General features: G+C 48.3%; 1 protein-coding gene across 1 annotated transcript in view; it reads right to left on the bottom strand.

The window, feature by feature from the left end:
- CUX2 (cut like homeobox 2) overlaps positions 1–22,322 on the bottom strand; it is a 241,997-nt gene extending 219,675 nt beyond the window's left edge. The window contains exon 1 of the mRNA XM_083753146.1: positions 22,048–22,322. Coding sequence (XP_083609272.1) covers positions 22,048–22,191 — 144 coding nt within the window. The 5' untranslated portion in view covers positions 22,192–22,322. The remainder of the gene's footprint in view (positions 1–22,047) is intronic.
- Between the last annotated feature and the right edge of the window lie 481 nt (positions 22,323–22,803).

The following is a 22,803-nucleotide window of genomic DNA, read 5'->3' as shown; positions in this document are numbered from 1 at the left end:
TTTCTCACATTACTTGACATATATCTCCCTGGGAGAAAGCCTGTTTGGTCCTTATGAATCTCCCCTACTAGCACTCTTTTAAATCTTTTTGCCAGAATGTCTGCAAAAATTTTATAATCCACATTCAACAGTGATATAGGCCTATAGTTTTTTACTTGGCTTTTGCCAGTCTCTGTCTTTGGTATAAGTGAGATGAATGCCTCTTTCCACGATTCGGGAGCCTTTTTCCCCTCCAAAATTTGATTGCAAACTTCTTTCAATGGTTGAGTCAACCATTCTTTTAACATTTTGTAATATCCTGCAGTTAAACCATCCGGTCCTGGAGATTTCCCCAATTTCATATTCTGGATGGCACCCTCTATTTCTTGTTCTGTTATTCTCCCATTTAAGGTCATCTTATTCTGTTCGTAAATCCCACAGTGTTGCGGGGCAGAAGAATGACTTAGGTAGGACATCAGGCAGAAATTTAGCTTGCATGCCCTTATTGCACTGGGAACAAACTACAAAACTGCCAAAGGTGACAGGAGGGTCATGAGACAAACCAAGGACCTCTTTATGAATTTCTTGGCCAACTTCTGTTTGGAGGGGAAAGGGGGGGCATGGCTTTATGCTCTGACCCTGCTTTGTCCTGCTCTGACCGCTGCCTCCTCCAGACCCTATGAGAGGGCTGCCTTCTGTGCCCAGGGTAGGTGGCTGGGCAAGATTGTCAAGTCAAGTGTTAGTCAAGTGTGATGCCCATTAGCCCATTCAGAATCGTTCTGAATACCCACTGCTGGGGGGGGGGCATGCTTCAAGAATCATAGAAATGTGGATTTGGAGGGAACCTCAGTGTCATCTAGTCAAACCCCCTGCAAGGCAGGAACTACAACTAATCCCAGCTTGGTTGGGCGCAAGCCCAAAGCCAGAACACAGAGCGAAGTCAGAGCAAAAATGTCATGCCGACACCTTCAAGCAGAATGCCTTTCTCAAGACCCCACCGGTCCAACATTGCAGGGAGCATGATGGGCGAGGCATCTCAGAAGACTTTGCCCTTTTGAGGATAGAGGGCTGGGCCTTTAAGAGTCTTTTGCTGGAGACATAGGCTGGAACGGGCTGAGGTCATTCCCCGGCTTGGCTGTGAACTGACCCAGCTCCAGTGACTTTGGTGGGGGGCCAGAGCAGAGCAGATCGCTTCAGTTTTTAAAAAACCTTCACACCTGGGCAATCCAAAAAACCATGCACTGCAAAAATTCCAAACTCCACATTCCACATCCAAGAATTCTGTATGCCTCATGCATTTTTTGTCTTAATTATTACTTTGTTTATTCTACCCACCTAGCAGTTCGAAAGCACCTCTAAGTGCAAGTAGATAAATAGGGACTGCTCTCCGGCGGGAAGGTAAACGGCGTTTCCGTGTGCTGCTCTGGTCCGCCAGAAGCGGCTTCGTCATGCTGGCCACGTGACCCGGAAGCTGTCTGGACAAGCGCCAGCTCCCGGCCTCTTGAGCGAGATGAGCGCGCAACCCCAGAGTCAGTCACGACTGGACCTTACGGTCAGGGGTACCTTTACCTTTACTTATTCTGAAAGCTTTCACTACAGCGGTACCTCGGGTTAAGTACTTAATTCGTTCCGGAGGTCCGTTCTTAACCTGAAACTGTTCTTAACCTGAAGCACCACTTTAGCTAATGGGGCTTCCTGCTGCCGCCACGTGATTTCTGTTCTCATCCTGAAGCAAAGTTCTTAACCCAAGGTACTATTTCTGGGTTAGAGTCTGTAACCTGAAGTGTATGTAAGCTGAAGTGTCTGTAACCTGAGGTACCACTGTATTTGCAAAATATCCTAGTCGATGGGTCGGCAAACTAAGGTCCGCGGGCTGGATCAGGCCCAACTGCCTTCTGGATCTGGCCCACAGACAGTCTGGGAATCATGGCATGGATCGCCAGTGCGCACACATTTTTTCCCTCTCCCTCACACGGCGGCGTCACCTCCTCCTCCCTCCCTCCTCCTGGCTTCTCCCCGCCCTGCCTAGAGGAGGAAGGGGGCTGGGTTTTGTTGGCGCCAGCAGCAGCAGCTGCGCTCAAGCGGCCGCCATTTTAAGCAGCCCCTCTCCTGAGCCCTTTTGTGCACCACTGCCGCCAGCCCCTGCCGCTCACAAGACACAGGTAAGTAGCCACCGGGGCTCGTGGTGGTCTTGCATCATCCCCCCCCCCCAAAAAATAGTCCGGCCCCCCACAAGGTCTGAGGGACAGTGGACCAGCCCCCTGCTGAAAAGGTTTGCTGACCCCTGTCCTAGTCCCTCCAGGGGTGTGTGTGGAGCAGCTACAAAGGTTGCTGAACTTGCGTCACGCCATATACGCCCACTCATCCACTTCAATCTGCCAACATGGTCCTGTTAAAGTTGCTGCATAATACTCATTCTGCATTTGTAAGAAATTGATCTTTTCGTGCTGCAGCACCTTTGGAACTCCCTGCCGATTGATAGCGGGCAGGTGCCTTCGCTGTACTCTTTTTGGCATTTTTGTTTAGACAAGCTTATCCCAGTTATGCAGCATGTTAATAAATGATTTAAGCTGATTTTAGCTTACTGCTGATTTTAATTATTATTATTTGAGCATTTTAAATAGCTACTTCAACTGTTGTTGCTGATATAATTTTACTGTTTTATTCTTTTTATAAACCTCTTGGAGGGTTTTTTTTTCCTTCTTACAATCAAGCAGTGTGTAATTTTTAATGAAATAAATAATAATAAATCACTCACTCCCAAACGAATGGCTGCTAAACGTTTTCAAGCACGTCTTGGCTGCCAAAAACACCAGGCACGCTTGTCTTGGGTGTGCATTTTTTATAAAAAATTAAAAATGATGTTCCAAGGAAAGGAAGTTCCATGCACATCCTCACATTCTGCACTCCATAGAATTATGGGGCGTACGCACACGAAATTAAATGACGCCTGCTTCTTGGGAGAAAAGCAATGACAAACCTAGACAGCATCTTAAAAAGCAGAGACATCACCTTGCCAACAAAGGTCCGTATAGTTAAAGCTATGGTTTTCCCAGTAGTGATGTATGGAAGTGAGAGCTGGACCATAAAGAAGGCTGATCGCCAAAGAATGGATGCTTTTGAATTCTGGTGCTGGAGGAGACTCTTGAGAGTCCCATGGACTGCAAGAAGATCAAACCTATCCATTCTTAAGGAAATCAGCCCTGAGTGCTCACTGGAAGGACAGATCCTGAAGCTGAGACTCCAAGACTTTGGCCACCTCATGAGAAGAGAAGACTCCCTGGAAAAGACCCTGATGTTGGGAAAGATGGAGGGCACAAGGAGAAGGGGACGACAGAGGACGAGATGGTTGGATAGTGTTCTCGAAGCTACCAGCATGAGTTTGACCAAACTGCGGGAGGCAGTGGGAGACAGGAGTGCCTGGCATGCTCTGGTCCATGGGGTCACGAAGAAGCGGACACGACTAAAGGACTAAACAACAACAATGCACACCCCCACACTTCGCCCTGGAAGTGGGTGCCCAGATCTCAAGAAGAAAAGCACCCCCATTCTTTGGGTTGTGTAAAGGAACTTTCCATTTCTTGAGTTGCATTCCTGCAACAATGAGAGGGCCTAAACTCAAGTGCAACTGTGATTCATTTGGTGGTGCGAATGACGCACAGCCCTGCTCCCACTAGGGCAATATTTACATGGGCCCGTGCTTGGTTATTTACTCTCTCTTTTTGGAATCCATGTCGCAGAACTGCCGGCGAGCGCACCTCGCGTCGAGCAATTAATATTAAAGCAGCCTCTGCGTTGGCTGTGAGTCACTTAAAACTGCAGCTAGATCAATACTCCAGGGTCCTCTCAAAGCTTTGGGGAAATCAGTAAACGTTACACTGAACTAGTAAAAAACCACACACGAATACACACACACACACCAAAATCCAATAATTACACAGCAAGGCAGTACAAAATGGCATGGCTTTGTCAACAAAGAAACAATGAGATTATCATCGAAACGTTGTTGTGTGCATAATCATTGAACTTCGAAAAAGCAACCAGAAAGAAAAAAGCAAAATTCATGCACGCCACACACACACTAACAACACACCTGTCTTGGGGCATAGCGTGCCGATAGGAAAATCTCTGTGCAGCAGCCGAAAGAAAATAGAATTTGTACAGATAAGGTTAAAACAACCTTTGGGTTACAATCAAACCCTTCCAACCAGATTTCTTTCTTTGATCCTGTTGCCTCTTACATTAATCCTCCAAGCATCTGGGGTGAAGCCAACCTTGCCAACTATTAAATCTTGAAACCCAAACAACCAAACGCCAAGGCCATTTCCGAAAACATCTATCCGGTCACATTTTGGATGGGGCGGCAATAAACCAAACCTCTCTCTCAAGATCTTACCGGATGTCCTGGCCAAATGCTTTCCAGCTGACCATCTACAGCCTTGAGGGCTAGAAGCCTAGCCGTTAAAAAATAAAAAGTAGAGGAGCTGTAATTCTCAGGGTGGTGTTGTTCAGCCACAGCAACATTCCAGACTCACAATGTGCAGCTCGCAGCTGAAAAAGGCAAAAGTGGGGGAGCAGGAGATGGAAAGGAAGGAAGCCAGAGCGACAAATTTGATCAGCATGCAGTAACAGATCTCCAGCGGGCAAGATAAACATTCTCCATCCTTTCCACTTATTTTCCAACAAGCAAAAATTGCTCCAAGACAACAGGAGTGTGGAAGCAAGATATCAAAATATTTGTATCCAGCAAGGAGGAGAGGGAGGAACAACACACAAGGATGGTATCCATCTAGATCCTACTCAAGGGTAGGTCCTCTGACAGAAGTGGTATCCAATTAGCCATGACTAACTTAACCCCGTAGGGTCTGAGCACAACTTAACACCAAATCTAGAAAGCAGGTTTTAGAACAAAGTAAAAGAAAGGGCCCGAAACGAAGTCCAAGCAGTTTTGATAAAGGAAGAATTTCCAACCCCACAAGAAGGCACAGAGATTGGATAAATATTGGTAACAATCTCAGAAGAAGCCTAAAAGGCCTACCACAAAGAAGGACATCTGGAGGGGCAAATAACTCATCCGAAGACCGTTTTGGAAGGGGATCACTCATGGCTCAAGCCCCTGTTTCAAAGAGGCTCATTCTTCTACTCGCCATTTGTGAAGCACAACCACAAAGCAAGCCTGTCTCAACAAGCAACTTGCTCTCTTTGTAAATGAATATCCCCCAACCTGGTGTGTCATTTGACCCCAGTCAAGCTTGCAAAAATTTATCATTTGCCCGATAATAAATGTTGGAAATGTAAAGAAAATGAAGGCACATTCTTTCACCTTTGGTGGACGTGCCCAAGGATTAAGGCTTTCTGGGAGACGATATATAATGAATTGAAAAAGGTATTTAAATATACCTTCTTGAAGAAACCAGAGGCCTTTCTTCTGGGCATAGTTGACCAATCAGTGTTAAAGAAGGATAGAACTTTCTTTATGTACGCCACAACAGCAGCAAGAATACTTATTGCAAAATATTGGAAGACACAAGATCTACCCACTCTGGAAGAATGGCAGATGAAGGTGATGGATTACATGGAATTGGCGGAAATGACCGGCAGGATCCGAGATCAGGGAGAAGAGTCAGTGGAAGAAGATTGGAAGAAATTTAAAGACTATTTACAGAGAAACTGTAAAATTAATGAATCTTAGAATAATGTTGGATTGAAATTAAGTGGTTTCTAGCTGTAATGGTTTAAAAGAATATGAAAAAATGGGTTTCTATAAAAATTCAAGGTTGTAATAATTTAAGATTAAAGATTTGGGTAGAATAAAGAGGGAAAGAGATTGCTGAGCTAATATATAGAATTGGAATACAAAAAAGGGAGGTATGAGGAGGTCCGAGAAACAAGTAAATGAAAAATAATATAATGAGAAGATTGATTGTTTTTAACAATTCTTATTTTGTACTTTTTTTTTCTTTCTTTCTTTCTTTTCTTTTTCTATTTTGTAACGCAAAAACCTTAATAAAAATTATTTTAAAAAAACAACAACCTGGTGTGTCATTCCCCCCCCCCCAATGTTTTAAGCCCCAAACCTCCATCGTCCCCGGCCAGCATGGTTTCGTACTCCAAAAACAAGGCATTTTGCTGCCTGATGACAAGATGGCGCCCCTCCCCAATGCCACACGCAGAAGTCGATGGGCATGGGAGCCAACTCCGAGGGGCTGAGGTAGCAAAAACCCAGGCACATTGGGGCACCCCACCACCAACCCGTATCTCCGTAAATAAATAAATAACACCCCCCCAAAAAAAACCTGGACACTTAATGTAAAATGCATAAATCCAACTGTATGGGCTGGCTGCCCCCCCAAAAAAGAGGATATGTCTGGGGAAACCCGGACGAATGGCAATCCTAGGCTGAGGGGTCTTCGATTCCACCCCATTAAATCATTGAGAGGGCCGCCCCCCTCCAAGTTGATAGGCATGGTCATTCAAATAGTGCGCATGCACCGTGTCATGTGATTATGCAGGGCGGGGCTTAACTGCAACAGCCCCCCCCCCATATTTTATTTAAGTTGGCACCTGTGCCGACTGGACTGGGTTGACTCTCAGGCCACATTCATAGCACTATGGTAGCACTACACATGGTCATGGTTTGCCCCGCAGAATTCTGGGAGCTATAGTTTGTTGAGGGATACAGGTGGTGCTGTGGGTTAAACCACAGAGCCTAGAACTTGCCGATCAGAAGGTTGAGCTCCCGTTACTCGGTCCCTGCTCCTGACAACTTAGCAGTTCAAAAGCATGTCAAAGTGCAAGTAGATAAATAGGTACCACTCCGGCGGGAAGGTAAACGGCATTTCCGTGTGCTGCTCTGGTTTGCCAGAAGCGGCTTAGTCATGCTGGCCACATGACAGCTGTACGCCGGCTCCCTCGGCCAATAAAGCGAGATGAGCGCCGCAACCTCAGAGTCGGTCACGACTGGACCTAATGGTCAGGAGTCCCTTTACCTTTATACTTTGTTAAGGGCGCTGATGGCTTTCTACTACTACACTCATACCTAGGGTTACAGCCGCTTCAGGTTGCGTTTTTTCGGGTTACGGACCGCCAAAACCCAGAATTACCGGAACGGATTACTTGTGGGTTCCGGCAGTCGCGCATGCGCAGAAGCGCTAAATCGTGCTTTGTGCATGCGCAGACGCGCCACTGTGAGTTGAAAACATGCATCCTGCACGGATCATGTTCGCAACCCGAGCGTCCACTGTAGCACCACTACTACTACTACTATTATTATTTATTAAATTTGTATACCGCTCTATACTCGCAGGTCTCAGGTTGGTTACAACATAAAATCACAGTACAAAAACACAAAATCTGTACTATTGCACTGGGGCGGTTGTGATCTGCCGTTATCTCCCTCGCCAAGTAAAAAATGAAATGAACTCAGGCGAAAAACATCAGAGGGGTTTCTTCGGAGACCAAAAACTTCTCGCTTGAACTAGCGAGATTTTGTGGGCAACTTTTGCACACTCCTTAAAACCCATGTTCCCATCATAAGCTTTATAAATATTAATAGCAACGCTTCCCCCCCCCCCCCCGGAGCCTCCAGTCCCTCTTTTCCCTGTCAATGTTATGATTAGAGATGAAAAGCAAGAGAGGTCACGTAGATTAATCAGTTAATATTTATTTTCCCGCCCAGATCTTCCACCCACCCAGGAGACCCTGGACAGCTAGCAGTAGGCTAAATAAGAACCACAACAAAACACAAAAGCCAGAATTTTGCGCAGATGTTCCCTAGGCTATGACTATGTTGATTCTCGCAACTGTTGATTTCTTTTGCAGGGGGTGGGACTGGTACTCAAGTGCAGATATTTATTCCATAAAAATTACATGCCGCTTGAGTCCAGAAATAGATAAAACGGTAAAATCATCATGAGGCAAAAATTACAGCAATAATTTAAAACATACGAAAAGTTAAAACGTTAAAGCGGAACGTTATGGTCTGAATGCTGCCGCCCTTGAGGCCAAGGGAGGAACTGCAGGGAGGCAAGGTGGCATCTTAACACCCATAGGGCAGAGCCTGTCACATGATTCCACCTCCTGTCTTTTGAGTTAGTTCATGTCTGTTCACAATGAACATAAAAACACATAAATTAAATGTGTTTATTTAATCCATTTGTATACTACCTTTCCTCCAGGGAACTCAAGGTGGCCCACATAGCTCTCCCTGGTTTATCCTCACAACAAAACTAATAATAATAATAATAATAATAATAATAATAATAATAATAATAATAATAATAAATTTTATTTATACCCCGCCCTCCCCAGCCAAGAGCGGGCTCAGGGCGGCTAACAGCACATATAAAAACAATTGATTGAAATACAACTTAAAAACAAGATTAAAATACAACATTAAAATGCAGCCTCATTTCAGTAGAAACTCAAATCAAAAACTTTTTTGGGGATGAAAACGTCAAGTCTTCACCAAGGCCAATTATCCAGACTGGTCCCACATGGGCCAGAAAAAAGCCAGGGAAGTCCCCAAATAGGAGTTCCATCATAGAAGGAGAAAGGAAAAAGGAAAGAGAGGGAGGGGATCAAGTTGATCTCAAGCCATAGGCCAGGCAGAATAACTCCTGTCTTACAGGCCCTGCAGAAAGAACTCAGATCCTGCCTAGGCTGAGTCACCCAGTGAGTTTCACAGGCAAGTGGAAGGATTCGAACCCTGGTCTCCCAGCTCCTAGTCCAGCACTCTAACTACTGTACCATACTGGCTCTCTAAATGAATTCAACCACTTTCTGGCCACTTTAGGAAAGTGTGCATTGCTAACTTACATAATATATGTTCCTTTTCCCCTTTTATCATACTGTAGGGTTTTTATATTCTGCAATTTTATTGCTTAAACTGAGCATGCCTTTCTATCAAGAAAAAAAAAGCAGTATGCATTTTCATTACATGTATAAAAAAAGAACACCCCTGTTGTCCTTAAAGCCAGACTTCCTCATGCTCATACTGAAATTCTTACTTGCAACACCCCACAGGTCCCTGAAACCCATGTGCAGCGCAGTGAACGTGGAAACAGGTTTCCCTTAAACAACTAAGGATCTTATGCTAAAAAAAGCAAGGCGTTTAAACCTTTTTAAAATAGCAATAATAATAATAATAATAAAATCACAATTTGCAAGCTGACGATCAAAAAGCTTTATGCTCAGCAGGGGGAAACAGAATTAGCTCAGGGATCTGAGAATGCCTGGATAATACCTGCATTTTTTATTATTTTTAAGCCTCTGTGGCTAAGAGGAGGAAGAAGGAAGGACTAAGGGGGCACCCAGCTCATTTACCAAGCATATGGGGAAGAACAGTGAATGAGGTGCAGGCGCTAGGATAAGGTTCCTTGGTTGAGCATATGCCTCTCATAAGGTGCCTCCAGCTGGCCCTCACCATTTGGCCAACTCTTTGCCAAAGCAATTAAACATTCAGCGCCACCCCCAAGCTTCACACAGCAAGATTCAAAATTTGTTTTAACACCTTATGTTCCTACTTTTCCTCAGTCAAACTCAGATTTTCAAGACTGGGGTTTCGGAGGTGCTTGAATGACTTAGGATTCGGTCCAAATAGGCAGCCCTTCAACTGGTTGCCTTTGGCGAGGAGAAAGTGTCTCTAGGTGACCAGGCAGGAAAAAGAGAGTTAGTGGACTGTGTACCCGTGGTACAGACCTGTCCAACTCTCAACCTGCTCCCCTTTATGGTACATGGGTTGGGGCTACTTCACTTTCCTTCCGTAAGGTGCCACGGTGAGATTTTGAACCCAGGCATCCAGCAGTTGGGCTGTGGTGCCTTAAAGGTAAAGGTAAAGGGACCCCTGACCATTAGGTCCAGTCACGGCCGACTGGGGTTGCGGTGCTCATCTCGCTTTATTGGCTGAGGGAGCCGGCATATAATCATGCAACCAGCAGCAGCGCATGGAAACACCGTTTCTTTACCTTCCCACTGGAGTGGTACCTATTTATTTACTTGCACTTTGACATCCTTTTGAACTGCTAGGTTGGCAGGAGCAGGGACCGAGCAACGGGAGCTCACCCCGTCGTGGGGATTCAAACCGCCAGCCTTCTGATCGGCAAGTCCTAGGCTCTGTGGTTTACCCACAGCGCCACCCTGGTCCCTTACCCCTTACAAATTGAGCTGGTTCTCAAGGACCAAACACTACACTCGAGTAGGACCCTGGCAGAGACACATGCCCAACTGGCATGTTCTCTCTCTCCTGGCCATTCGTTTGGAAGCTTCCAAAGCTTTCTTCTGCCCGAACATCACAGCAACCAGTGCCAACAGACACCGGCACACTTATGGATCTGCAGAATCTTTGCAGTTTGCGTAACAGACCTCAGCAACTCAGCATTTTGGCTAATCTACTTTATTTACATATAAACACACACGGAGCACTGCAACATGGCTCCCTCTCTCTCTAGCATCAGACAGCAAAGAGAAAGAACAACGGACAATAGTCCCACTTCACGGAACACAGTAACACAAACATCCTGTCTCCGTCACTTCCCATTCTGTGGAATGAAAACATACACCAACAGGTGATAGACAACAATCCCATGACTGCAATCATGGAGCAGGAATCCTAACACCTCTCTGAAACTATGGCAGTGAGGTTTATGACGCAGGACCACACAGCTCAGCGGCAAGGGACAGGCTCTGAACACAGGGGGTCCCGGGTTCAGTTGCCAGCAACTCAGGTAACAGGAGATTGGAAAGACCCTCTAGATGAGACTTGAGGGATACAGCCCTTTGACTCAACTTCAAGCAGCTTTCTGTATACACCCCTCAATGGCTGCACCCCCGTTTTGTCTGCTGGGCTGCAGAAATAATCCACTAACCTCCATCTCCAGGCCAGCCAGCCCCCATCTCTTAATGGGCTGTGGTGTGCGCACAATTAATTAATGGGCTTATTAATTAGGAAAGAAGTCCCTCTTTGGGCTGCAATTGGGGTCATCCGTTTCTAAAGTAAGAACAGCCTGTACTAAAGATAAAATTGGGGGAGGAAACCCTCGTAGTCTTCTGAGGGATCTGATCTGGCGGAGTCTCAATTATGCAAACCACAGGAAACAGGAGAAATAAAGGGGGAGGTGGAATTGGGTGAAACCTTCACTGTCCCAATTTCTTTCCCAACAGCGAAAGAGAGATAGGAAACCAGCCCAGCCACTAACCCTTGGTCAAATTACGGTGGTGCAGCAGAACCCACCTGCCATTCTGCACCCAGGCCAGGGAACCCTCCTCCCTCCAGATGTTCCTGGACTCCAACTCCCATCATCTCTTGGGCTGATGGGAGTTAAGAGTCCAGCAACATCTGTCAAGGATTCCTCACCTCTGCTCTGTATAAACCAACTCTGCTGGAAGACAGGAGGATACTCAAAACGGATCCAGCATGATGTAACAGATCTAGAGTTTGGGACGTAGATTTGGAAATCTGGGTTCAAATAAGCACATTTGCTGCAAGGTCTACATTTATTTTCCACGTTTATATTGCTCTGTAACAAGAGTTCTCCAGGAGGCTCCCAAAACAAGAAAAATGGTAATACAATATAAACTGTAACAAATTCATTAAATGGAAAGAATTAGAAGCCCAGTTTAAAACAGAGAGGTTCAGGCTATAGAATGTAAGTCATTTAAAAGGCCTGAGCGAATCAAAAGGTTTCTACCTGGTGCCGAAAAGACCACCAAGATGGTACCAGGTGGAAGTCTGTGGGAAGCTTATTCCACAAAGACTCCAGGAGAGTCACTTCTGAAAAAGGGGACCCAACCGGTCCTTCTGACCATGACTCTTCTATCTCAACCTTCCCAACCTAGTCCTTTCCATGAGTTGGAGACTACAATTCCCATCAGCCCTGGCTGGAGCTGATGGGAACTGTAGTCCCAAATATCTGGAGGGCACCAGGCTGGCAAAAGTTGTTCTCTCTCTCGTTTCCCATTTTAAGGACAAACCCCCCAACTTTCCCAAAGTTAATGGAAGCGATAGCTTATTTACCACTGTCATCTAGGATAAAGAATTTTGACACATCGTTAAATGATAGCACGTTTAGATAAGTCGAGCTGTCACGCCATTTAATGGATGTCTCAACTAGCTGATATGTATGTAAAATTTATGCACTCTGGTATATCACGCAGAGATAATGTTTTAATCAACATCCCACTTTTTCAAGGTCTAAGATTCCAAACAATGAAAACATTCCGTCAGGCGCTTCCAGACTCCTCCAAGACACAGAGGAAGAAACACACCCAAGCCCTTCAACGTTTGACAAACACACACACACACGACTCCCAAAATGGGCAAGGAAGACAGAGATGCACATGACTTGAAGTACGGTAAAATGGACCCTCTGCACAGAGAGAGGCACTAGACCAGAGGTCAGCAAACATTTTCAGCAGGGGTCCAGTCCACTGTCCCTCAGACCTTGGGGGGGGGCAGACTATATTTCGAAAGAAATAATGAACAAATTCCAATGCCCCACAAATAACCCAGAAGTGCATTTTAAATAAAAGGACACATTCTACTCATGTAAAAACACACTGATTCCCGGACAGATTGAGAAGGCGATTGGGCCAGATCTGGCCCCCGGGCCTTAGTTTGCCTGTCCATGCACTAGACCTCTAGACCAGAGGTAGGCAACCGAAGGCCCGCGGAGGACCTTAACATTCATAAATAGCAACACCCTAGAGGTCCCGGGCCCTAAGAAAGTCAGATTAGCCTCAACCAGAGCCAGGGCCTTTTCAACACTGGCTCCAGCCTGGTGGAACGCTCTGTCTCATGAGACGAGGGCCCTGCAGGATCTGATTTCTTTCCGCTTGGTCTTTGGCTTGGAGTCAATCTGATTCCCTCCCCCTCTTTCTTTTTACTTTTTTCCTTTCTCCTCCTGAGATGAAGCTGCATTTTAATGTTTTAATGTTTCAATGATGTTGTATTTAATCTTGTTTTTAAGTTGTATTCATTCAACTTGTTTTTATTATTGCTTGTTAGCCGCCCTGAGCCCAGCCTTGGCTGGGGAGGGTGGGGTATAAATAATTTATTATTATTATTATTATTATTATTTAAAAAAACCTGGAAATTATTTATGTATGCAACAACAGCGGCAAGAATTATACTAGCACAAACTTGGAGACAGAAGAAATACCAATAAAAGAACAATGGCAAGGGAAACTTATGAAATACAGTGGTACCTCGGGTTAAGAACTTAATTCGTTCTGGAGGTCTGTTCTTAACCTGAAACTGTTCTTAACCTGAAGCACCACTTTAGCTAATGGGGCCTCTCGCTGCCGCTGCACCGCCGCTGCACGATTTCTGTTCTCATCCTGAAGCAAAGTTCTTAACCAGAGGTACTATTTCTGGTTTAGCGGAGTCTGTAACCTGAAGCATATGTAACCCGAGGTACCACTGTATGCAGAACTGGCAAAACTAACAGAAAAACTACAAAGACTTTAAAAGAGAATGGGAACCATTTACAACATATATGAAGAGGCAACATGAAGAAATGGACTCATTGGCAGGGTTTGAGTAAACAATCACAACTGTATACAGCAAAAAATAAGACTATATGTATTAGGAAAATTTGGGGGAAACAATACGCAGGGTGAACAGTATGGAAATAAAGCAAAACGGGAGTATGAGGGAAGTCCAGGAGAGGAGGGTGGAAATATGAAACACTGTTAGAGATATATTGTTAGAAGAAGTACACATGGAAAAATCAATTTAATTTTTTTTTTAAAGAGTTAGGAGCCAAATGGCTTCTGGGACCTGGGTCATGGGCGCCAAAACAGAATGTCCAGTTGCCATGTGGGGGGGGGCAACACTTTTTATTTATTATTTTGATAAGCATGAACTAATAAGCTAATGATATTGTTAATATCACATGTTTAGCAGAAAAAAATTCTTCCAGTAGCACCTTAAAGACCAACTAAGTTAGTTTTTGGTATGAGCTTTCGTGTGCATGCACACTTCTTCAGATACACTGAAACAGAAGTTTCCAGACCCTTCTATATAGTGGGAAGGTGGGGAGGGGTATTACTCAGAAGGGTGGTGGGAATGGGTGATTGGCAGATAGCTGTGATGAGCCTGTTGACGACTCTTAACGACTGCAATAGGTCTTACAGGAAAAAGCAAGGGGTGAGAAGGTGAAAAATGGCTTTGTCATGTATAATGAGATAAGAATCCAAGGTCTTTGTTCAGACCAGGTGTCTCCATGGTTTTAAGTTTGGTGATAAGTTGCAATCCTTAACGTATCGTCTGTCCTTAACATATACTTTGAGGCTTCAAAGCACATACATTTCAGTAATCCTTGAGTGTCAGCCAGGCGCAAAAATAAAGCACCCAGACTTTTTGAGGTGCTCGCTAATGGATAATCTTTTAGGCGCAAATTGCGCCTGGCGCCCTGCTAGTTTCGAACCCCAGCCTCATTTCAACCCCACAACAATCCTTCGAGGTAGGTTAGGCTGAGAGAGGCAGTGACTGGCCCAAAGTCACGCCCACTGAGCTTCATGGCCAAGTGGGGATATGAACCCTGATCTCCCAGGTCCTAGTAGTCTGATGCGCTAACCACTATACCATCCTGCCCCAGAATGCAAACCGCTGCTTATCCATAAAGGTAAAGGGACCCCTGACCATTAGGTCCAGTCGTGGCCGACTCTGGGGTTGTGGCGCTCATCTCGCTTTATTGGCCGAGGGAGCCAGCGTACAGCTTCCAGGTCAAGTGGCCAGCATGACTAAGCCGCTTCTGGTGAACCAGAGCAGCGCACGGAAACGCCGTTTACCTTCTCGCCGGAGTGGTACCTATTTATCTACTTGCACTTTGACGTGCTTTCGAACTGCTAGGAGGGCAGGAGCACGGACCGAGCAACGGGAGCTCACCCTGTCACAGGGATTCGAACCGCCGACCTTCTGATTGGCAAGTCCTAGGCTCTGTGGTTTAACCCACAGCGCCACCCACGTCCTTACCCACCCTGCTTATCCTTACCCACCCTCAATCCATTAACAAAAGCAGAACTACACCAAACAGTAAAACCTTGCCGAACGATCACTGCAGATCATAAAACAGTGTACACCCAAGAAGCAGAAAGGAAGGGGAGGGGAGAAGAGGAATTACAAAAGGCATAAATCTGGTTATGTGCCTATTAGGGAACAGTGCAAGAAACCCTACATCAGGAATATTACACTATTAAGACCATTTCCGGAGCCTAATGAAATATGCCCAGTGTCATCTCAGAGAGAATTATTTATCCCTCCTCATTTCCGTGAGCTCTCGCTGTACCGACGACCAACGCCACAATCAAAGCGTTTTGGGGGCTATCGTGCTATCGGCATGTATTACACGCGGCTCCCATTTGTCAATGTTGTCCAAACACCATTGTCCCTGGATCCCGTTTACAAATAAAGCACCTTTTCTAGGGAGTAACCTGCACCTTCTGGTTCAGGTTGTCCTGGAAACCGGGTCAAGCAGGTCCGCGTCTTCATTGAGATTCTACAGGACCACAACAAAGGGGAATGAACGAATTGTGGGGGCAAGCAAGTATCTAGTCCTTATTGACTGTGCTGGGCAAACGCCTGCAGGAATCTGAGCAGCTGACAACACGCACCTGAGCATTTCTTGTACAGAAGGAAGGCTCACCCACTGGGCAACAGCGTCTGGGTTTGCAGACGGTGATGACTCTTCCTGCCATCTCGCCCACTTTGTTTGCTACTATGGGATTTACTCCCGGGTAAGGATGCAAGAGGCACTGTGGGTTAAACCACAGAGCCTAGGGCTTGCCGATCAGAAGGTCGGTGGTTCAAATCCCCGCGACGGGGTGAGCTCCCGTTGCTCGGTCCCTGCTCCTGCCCACCTAGCAGTTCAAAAGCACATCAAAGTGCAAGTAGATAAATAGGTACCACTCCAGCGGGAAGGTAAATGGCGGTTCCGTGCGCTGCTCTGGTTCGCCAGAAGCGGCTTAGTCATGCTGGCCACATGACCTGGAAGCTGTACTCCGGCTCCCTTGGCCAGTAAAGCAAGATGAGCGCCGCAACCCCAGAGTTGTCCGCAACTGGACCTAATTAGGTCAGGGATCCCTTTACCTAAGGATTCAGAGGATTGCTTTGGCTGAATTAGTTATCTAGTAAACGGAGGCCTCAAAACCCTTGCAACAGCTCTCATCTGCCCCTCCCATGTCTGTCTGTCTCTCTCTCTATATATATAGGTAAAGATAAAGGAACCCCTGACCATTAGGCCCAGTCATGGCTGACTCTGGGGTTGTGGTGCTCATCTCACTTTAATGGCCGAGGGAGCCGGTGTACAGCTTCCGGGTCATGTGGCCAGCATGACTAAGCCGGTTCTGGAGAACCAGAGCAGCACACAGAAACGCCATTTACCTTCCCGCCGGAGCAGTACCTATTTATCTACTTGCACTCTGACGTGCTTTCGAACTGATAGGTTGGCAGCAGCAGGGACCGAGCAACCGGAGCTCACCCCGTCACGGGGATTCGAACCACTGACCTTCTGATCAGCAAGTCCTAGGCTCTGTGGGTTAACCCACAGCACCACCCGTGTCCCTATATATATCTAGGCAGAATTCAGATTGCCGGCTGGGGGTGTGTGTGTCCAAGTTTTATTTTATTCAGTGTGGCACACACACAGGTTGTCTTTGAAGGTTGCCATAATGTGCCCACCATTGTAGCTCATCCAATCCACTGGTCAGTCTGTCCATGCTTGAGCTCTGGACTGGCATGTATAAGGGGGGTGTAATGGAGCCTGATGGAAGGAATCACTGGTAGGCAGGGGCTGATGGGAAATGTACTCCAGAACATCTGGAGGGCACACAGTTCTGCTTGGGAAGCCCTGATCTCTCTGGCCAAATATGAGCAATGATGTCAATGCTGGGGAAAGGCTGGGGATGTGTTCTTAAAGGGGAATGGCCCCATATCTCCTGGGCCTAGCAGCAATTCTTTTTCATACATTGTGCCAAGCATGGTTAAAGGTAAAGGTAAAGGTACCCCTGCCCATACGGGCCAGTCTTGACAGACTCTAGGGTTGTGCGCTCATCTCACTCTAGAGGCCGGGAGCCAGCACCGTCCGCAGACACTTCCGGGTGACGTGGCCAGCGTGACAAGCTGCATCTGGCGAGCCAGCACCAGCGCAGCACATGGAACGCTGTTTACCTTCCTGCTAGTAAGTGGTCCCTATTTATCTACTTGCACCCGGGGGTGCTTTCGAACTGCTAGGTTGGCAGGCGCTGGGACCGAGCGACGGGAGCGCACCCCGCCGCGGGGATTCGAACCACCGACCTTTTGATCGGCAAGTCCTAGGCACTGAGGCTTTTACCCACAGCGCCACCCCCATCCCCCCCTAAAAAAAGAACCCACCCATATCACTCCACTTTGTAGTTGCCTCAGTTTCTACAAGGAATGATGGTTCTATTTTAGAGTTGAAGTTGGGAGTATGAATGAAGTAGTAACAACAGAGTTATCTCACCGGCATATCTCACCGTTCAGGATATATCCGAATCCAGACCCAAATCCAGACACATTGTGGGGCATGGAAAGATATGGCAGCCCCAGTTGCTACCCAGCTCCAACTAGGAAGCATAGAACCATAGAACTGTAGGGTCATCTAGTCCAACCCCGTGCAGGAATCCCCACACTGCAATGGTGCTGTGCTTCAGGTGCTAATTCCCTACACCATCACCTGCTGGGGGAAGGTTGGGCAAGCAGGAGGAGCAAGAGGATGGAGCAACTGCCCTGTGCAGTGTTAGAAACGAGGTATAAAAGCTAGAAGCCAAACAGCACCTTAAACTTAGCCTTCAGTCGCCACAAGGGAATGCCTAGGCGCCCCACAGATCAGCTGATTTGCGGGGCAGCACAGCACCAAGAGAGGCATTTATTTTGGTGCCATGCTGCCCCGCAAGCCATCTGATTGCTACGGCACGGCAGCAGCGCCAGCCAGCCAGACGGAGATGTTAGTCATCAAACCTGGCGACCAGACTTCTCCAATTCCTTGCAGAAGGCCGCCTGCCTGGCACAAAATGTGGCTGGCGGCCAGTTTTGAATGCCGCTCCTGCGAGGAAAGGATTGGGGGTTTTTTCCGCTTAGAGAAAAGGTGAATAAGAAGAGACATGACCAGAGAAGTTTGTCTCCGTCTCTCATTATGCTAGAACTCATGGAAATCCAAGGAAGCCGAAGATTCAGACCAGTGAAAAAGAAGCTAATTGATAGGGGATGCTCCGCAAGAAACATCAACGACCACCAACCCTAACCAATGGCCATTCTACTATTGGGCAGAGGAGAGCTGTGTTCAAGTCCTGCTTTCAGGTTTCCCAGAATGATCTGTCCAGCCACGGTGGGAAACAAGGACACTGGACTAGGTATTCCCCCTCTGGACAGCTCCTGGGCTCTCAGTTACAACTCAGCCAAGCACACAGGAGTGTTTAAAAAGGCAAAAGCCAGTGGACATATCCCTTTAGGATTGGCATCTTCATTGCCAATGCAGCAGCAATGCCACTTCACAAACCTTCACAAACACCAGAAAGCTACCCAGCCTCTTGCCAGTTCTCCTAACCAGCTGGCAGTACCCCTAACCCCAGCTCAAAAAGACACCCACAACTGCCTCTGTAGCACCAGGGGGGGCCCCCACAAAATGCACCAGATTGTTATCACAAACCCTGAGAGAGAAAAGGGTATAATCCCCTTTCATCGACCAGCAACGAACCATCATCCAAATCCAACAGATTCTACCACCTGTGATCCATTTAGGCCTGGGAATTGCAGCTGCATCGCGTAATCTCCTTAAAAGCTAAACTGCATTAAATTCTCAAACCGCCGATATGTTACTGAAGCATCGGGAAAGTGTACCTAAATTTGCTTCCCCCGCCCCTGTAGAGCATACTGCATTTTAAAGCTCGTTTTAATGCCCATCCAAAAATCAAGTACTCATTTGTAGCCATGGCAAAGAGGTGGATTTCAGCTTAGACACCTCAATCCAGTTACGCAGTTTGTGCACAGAGACAGCGAGAACTTTTGCTGGTGATTCAAACCTGAACGAGAACAAACGGGCTGGGGGTGTCCACATTTTGAAGGGCTTCCCCTCTCAGATCTACCCGCCACCTCCTGCCCACATGAGAAGAGCCTGGGGGCTACATGTTTTTCAGAATGGCTTGTTGGGGATACCATTTACCAACTCACCAATGCAATGGGGCAGGATACCAAGAAACCAGGTAGGATATAGTCGTAAGATAGCCACCCACCCCACACAATCATACAGTGGCGTAGCGTGGGTTGTCAGCACCCGGGGCAAGGCAAGTAATTTGCGCCCCCTAACCCGTGGATTTGCGCCCCCCAACCCGTGGATTTGCGCCCCCTAACCCTAACCCCCAGATGTTGCGCCCGGCCCCCCTGCACCCCCCACGCTACGCCACTGCAATCATAGCACAAGTTGCATCTGTTTCCACCTGCAGGTTTCAGACGAATGGCAGTCTGAGGTTAAGTAGAGGACTAGAGCCTTCGAAGCAGCCAGCAATCTAATCTTGCGGTGCCACAATTACACACCACTCAGCTACGAACCAGTCAGGACCTGCAGCTTCTGAGGCCATGATTTAACACAGCCTTGTATTTAACTACTTGCCTGGTGGTCACAGGATTTCAGTGCAGAAGCACCCTCCTTTCTTTCTCTGCCGGCTCCCAACAGGCTAGCAAAACATTATTGTGCACGGTAGGAACTTTTGTGGTCTTTCTGACAAGACTGAATAGCAACCTGTGTGTCTGGGGCATGCAAGCATGCTACAACAACTTGGGGTTGTTGTTTTTAAAAGCAAATGTTTAAAGACTCCCACACATTCAAGTCTTCACCCACAGAGGAGGTTGCCCGCTGCATCTCTGCATGATCCACTGCGACGCTGGCCCCAGCTCATTCCAATCTACCTCTGCTGGGGGTAGGTAACCCTAGGATGCTGCCATCATTCCTAACGCAACAGGTTTGCCTGCCCTCAGAGAAGCGTGTCTTGTGTGCCCCTGCATGAGTCGCTGCTCTGCAGGCACACTTTGGACACTTTTGCTCATGCAAAAACAACAAGGAGGCTGGTTCTTCTGAGAGCAAGCCGATTTTGCTTACTGAACCTAAGGAGGAGGAAGTCTTTTTCCAGGCATTTGAGAGAAGGGCACTTCAGGTTTCTTTCTCGCGAATGAAAGCATAGTAAGCAAAGATGCTATTACGCTGTCAGTGGCACAGCACCCTGGCCAACTGGGGGAAGCTCCTCCAGGTTATAATTGTTGCAAGGGACACAACAGTTATACAGATGTTTGCCCCACAATAAAAAAACGGCTCTCACGAGTGTGGATTTTGCTAGTCCATGCACAAACGTGTCCTACACTCCAACTCCTCATGCGTTAAGTCCGCGCTGCGTGCAATTCCTGCGGGAAACACCGGTGATTCCTATGCAACCATAACATGCAGAGCTGCCCTGATTTGGGCAGAGAGGGCGTCTGCCATGCCCAAAGAAAGACCTGCCCAGCTCAATTTTGCAGTTGAAGTTTCCAAACACCTGCCACCCCACGCACACACAGAAGGGGACCAGGGAGAGCAAGGAACAGACCCAATTCTGCCCCTTACTTCTACCTTCTCCTTTTGCCATGCTCCTGTCATTCTCCATGCTACAGAGCATCAATCATAACTAAAGAGCAAGTGGCCTCCATGCGCCGCAGAGGTCTGGTTTGCAAAATGCTGTCGGGGAAGGGAAGGCACTTCCGAAGGAACACAAGAATTTTTAAAACATGGAGATTTGTGGCGCGTGCGGGGGGGGGGGCGGGAGACAATAGTGTGCTGTACTCTCAAGCCAGCCCCACTGATATAAGGACTGCAGCCTCCCCCTCCGTCTCCCTAATATCCCAGCAGTTTAAAAGAGAGAGAAAAAAGAAAACAAGCATAATTTCTCTGCCGCTGATGTACATTCCTGTCCAGTAAATACAACCAGCAAGCCTTTAAACAACTCTCTTACCTGCTTTTGGGGAGGAGGGATGGGGAGAGGTGGGGTGCAGGGGGGGGCAGATTTGTGCAGAGGGGAGAACACCTCCAAGCAGTTTCGCCTTATTTTGCAGAGGAGGACATGCAAACGGGATGGCTAGGGGTTTTTTTTTTGGGGGGGGGGGAGATACATCCAAGCAGATCTATCTGACATTCCCGAAATACATTTAGAGTCCAGTTTTTTCAAAAATAAACCTGAAACCATCTCATTTAAAGACAAACAGCGAAAATTGCACTGAAATGGGAGGGGGGGTGAGAGGGAGGGAGGGCTGGAGGAGGTCAAGGGTGTGTGCAAAGACACCTATTTTCAAAAACCACAAAACCGGCGCCTAGGCCTGGCCTGCCGACTTGAAGATGTGAAATGGGTACCAATCTCAGGGCTTGGCAATGTTGGGGCCGAAGATGCCATCAGGGGCCATCCCCAGGCAGAGCAGCACCTCTCTATTTCTCTGCCCCCCCCCATGACTGAAATATTACAACCCCCCCCCCAAGGCATGCCAGGAGATTCAGCTCCTGGGGGGGGGGTCTTGGGACGCCCAGGTCTTGGGACAACAGGATGAGGTCCTCCCCCCCCACACTTTGCAAGCCACACGAAACAACTCCTCTAGAAAAACTATTAACCATTACTATTATTAATAATACAATGAGTTGACCTCCCCCCCCCAACAAAAACCATTCTAAGTCGCAGCTCCGAAAGTTCCAGCCATTCACTTGGCACTTTGGGGGAGCCCGTTTTGGGGGGGGGGGATCGTTGTGAAGGAGAGCGCTGGTGGGGAGGGGGGGAGGCAGGGAGCAAAGAGGCAGGAGAGCCCGGAGGCGGAGCCGGTTGTGGGGCGCATGTTTCCCCCCCCCCACCCCACCCCGGCACTCCCTCCCTCCAGCTCCCGGGACGCCCCGAGAGGCGCCTTTAGTTAGGGAAAGCACAAAGCGCTCACACACACCCAGCCACCCCCTTCCCCCCCCCACCCAAAAATAGAGCTGGGGAGGGAGCGAGAAGAAGCTAACTGCGGGGGACCGGGAGGAGGCGAGAGAAGTCCGCGCGCGTCACCTTTGCAGCCCGGAGAAGTCGCGCGCCGGCGGCGGGGGAGGCGGCCGGAGAGGCGGAGGATGCGCACCAAGGGGCGGAGGAGGAGGAGGACGAAGCGGCGGCGGCGGCGGGGAGAGTCCGCTCCGGTTCCGGCGGCGCGTCCATCCAGCCCGGCGAGCCGGCTGCGCTGCGGGGCGCACGGGCAGCGGCGTGGGCTGCCTGGCTCGCTCTCTGGCGCTGCTGCGTCTGCGGGATCAAGGAGCGAACCGAACAAAGAGCAGCGGCGCCGGCGCCGGGGAATCAATTTCTAATACCTATCGATGGGGAGGGGAGGAGGGGAGGGAGGGAGGGAGGCAGAGGCAGCCAACCGCCCCGTCCTCCCCCTCCCGCTCCTCCGCCTCCTCCTCCCGCTGCGCCCCGAAAGGCCCCGCGCCCAGCGCCGCCGCCGCCGCGCGCGCTCCGGACACCAACCTGGCGCCGCCGCCGCCGGAGGAGAGCCCCGGGCTCCCGATATCGAGCCATCGATCCCGCATCGGCGGCCATCTTGGGGGAGGGAAGGCAGGCAGGCCGGCCGGCGGGGGTGGGGGGGTCCCCGGCCACCTCTCGGGGGGCTTCGCTGCCTCTGGACTCGGTCCCCCCCCCCGCTCTCCTCTTCCTCCCCTATAGCGGGATGGAGAAAGAAACTGCAAGCGAGGCAGCAAAATGAAACGGAGATCCATATATTGGAAACGGGGGGATGGGGGGGGTCAGCAAAAAGAAAGGTCGGCAAATTCGCTT

Source organism: Podarcis gaigeae (genome assembly GCF_964106915.1).
Source record: "Podarcis gaigeae genome assembly, chromosome: 8".
In the NCBI taxonomy this organism is placed as follows: domain Eukaryota; kingdom Metazoa; phylum Chordata; class Lepidosauria; order Squamata; family Lacertidae; genus Podarcis; species Podarcis gaigeae.
The sequence above is the reverse complement of the archived record's forward strand: the minus strand, read 5'-3'. Positions and strand labels throughout refer to the sequence as shown.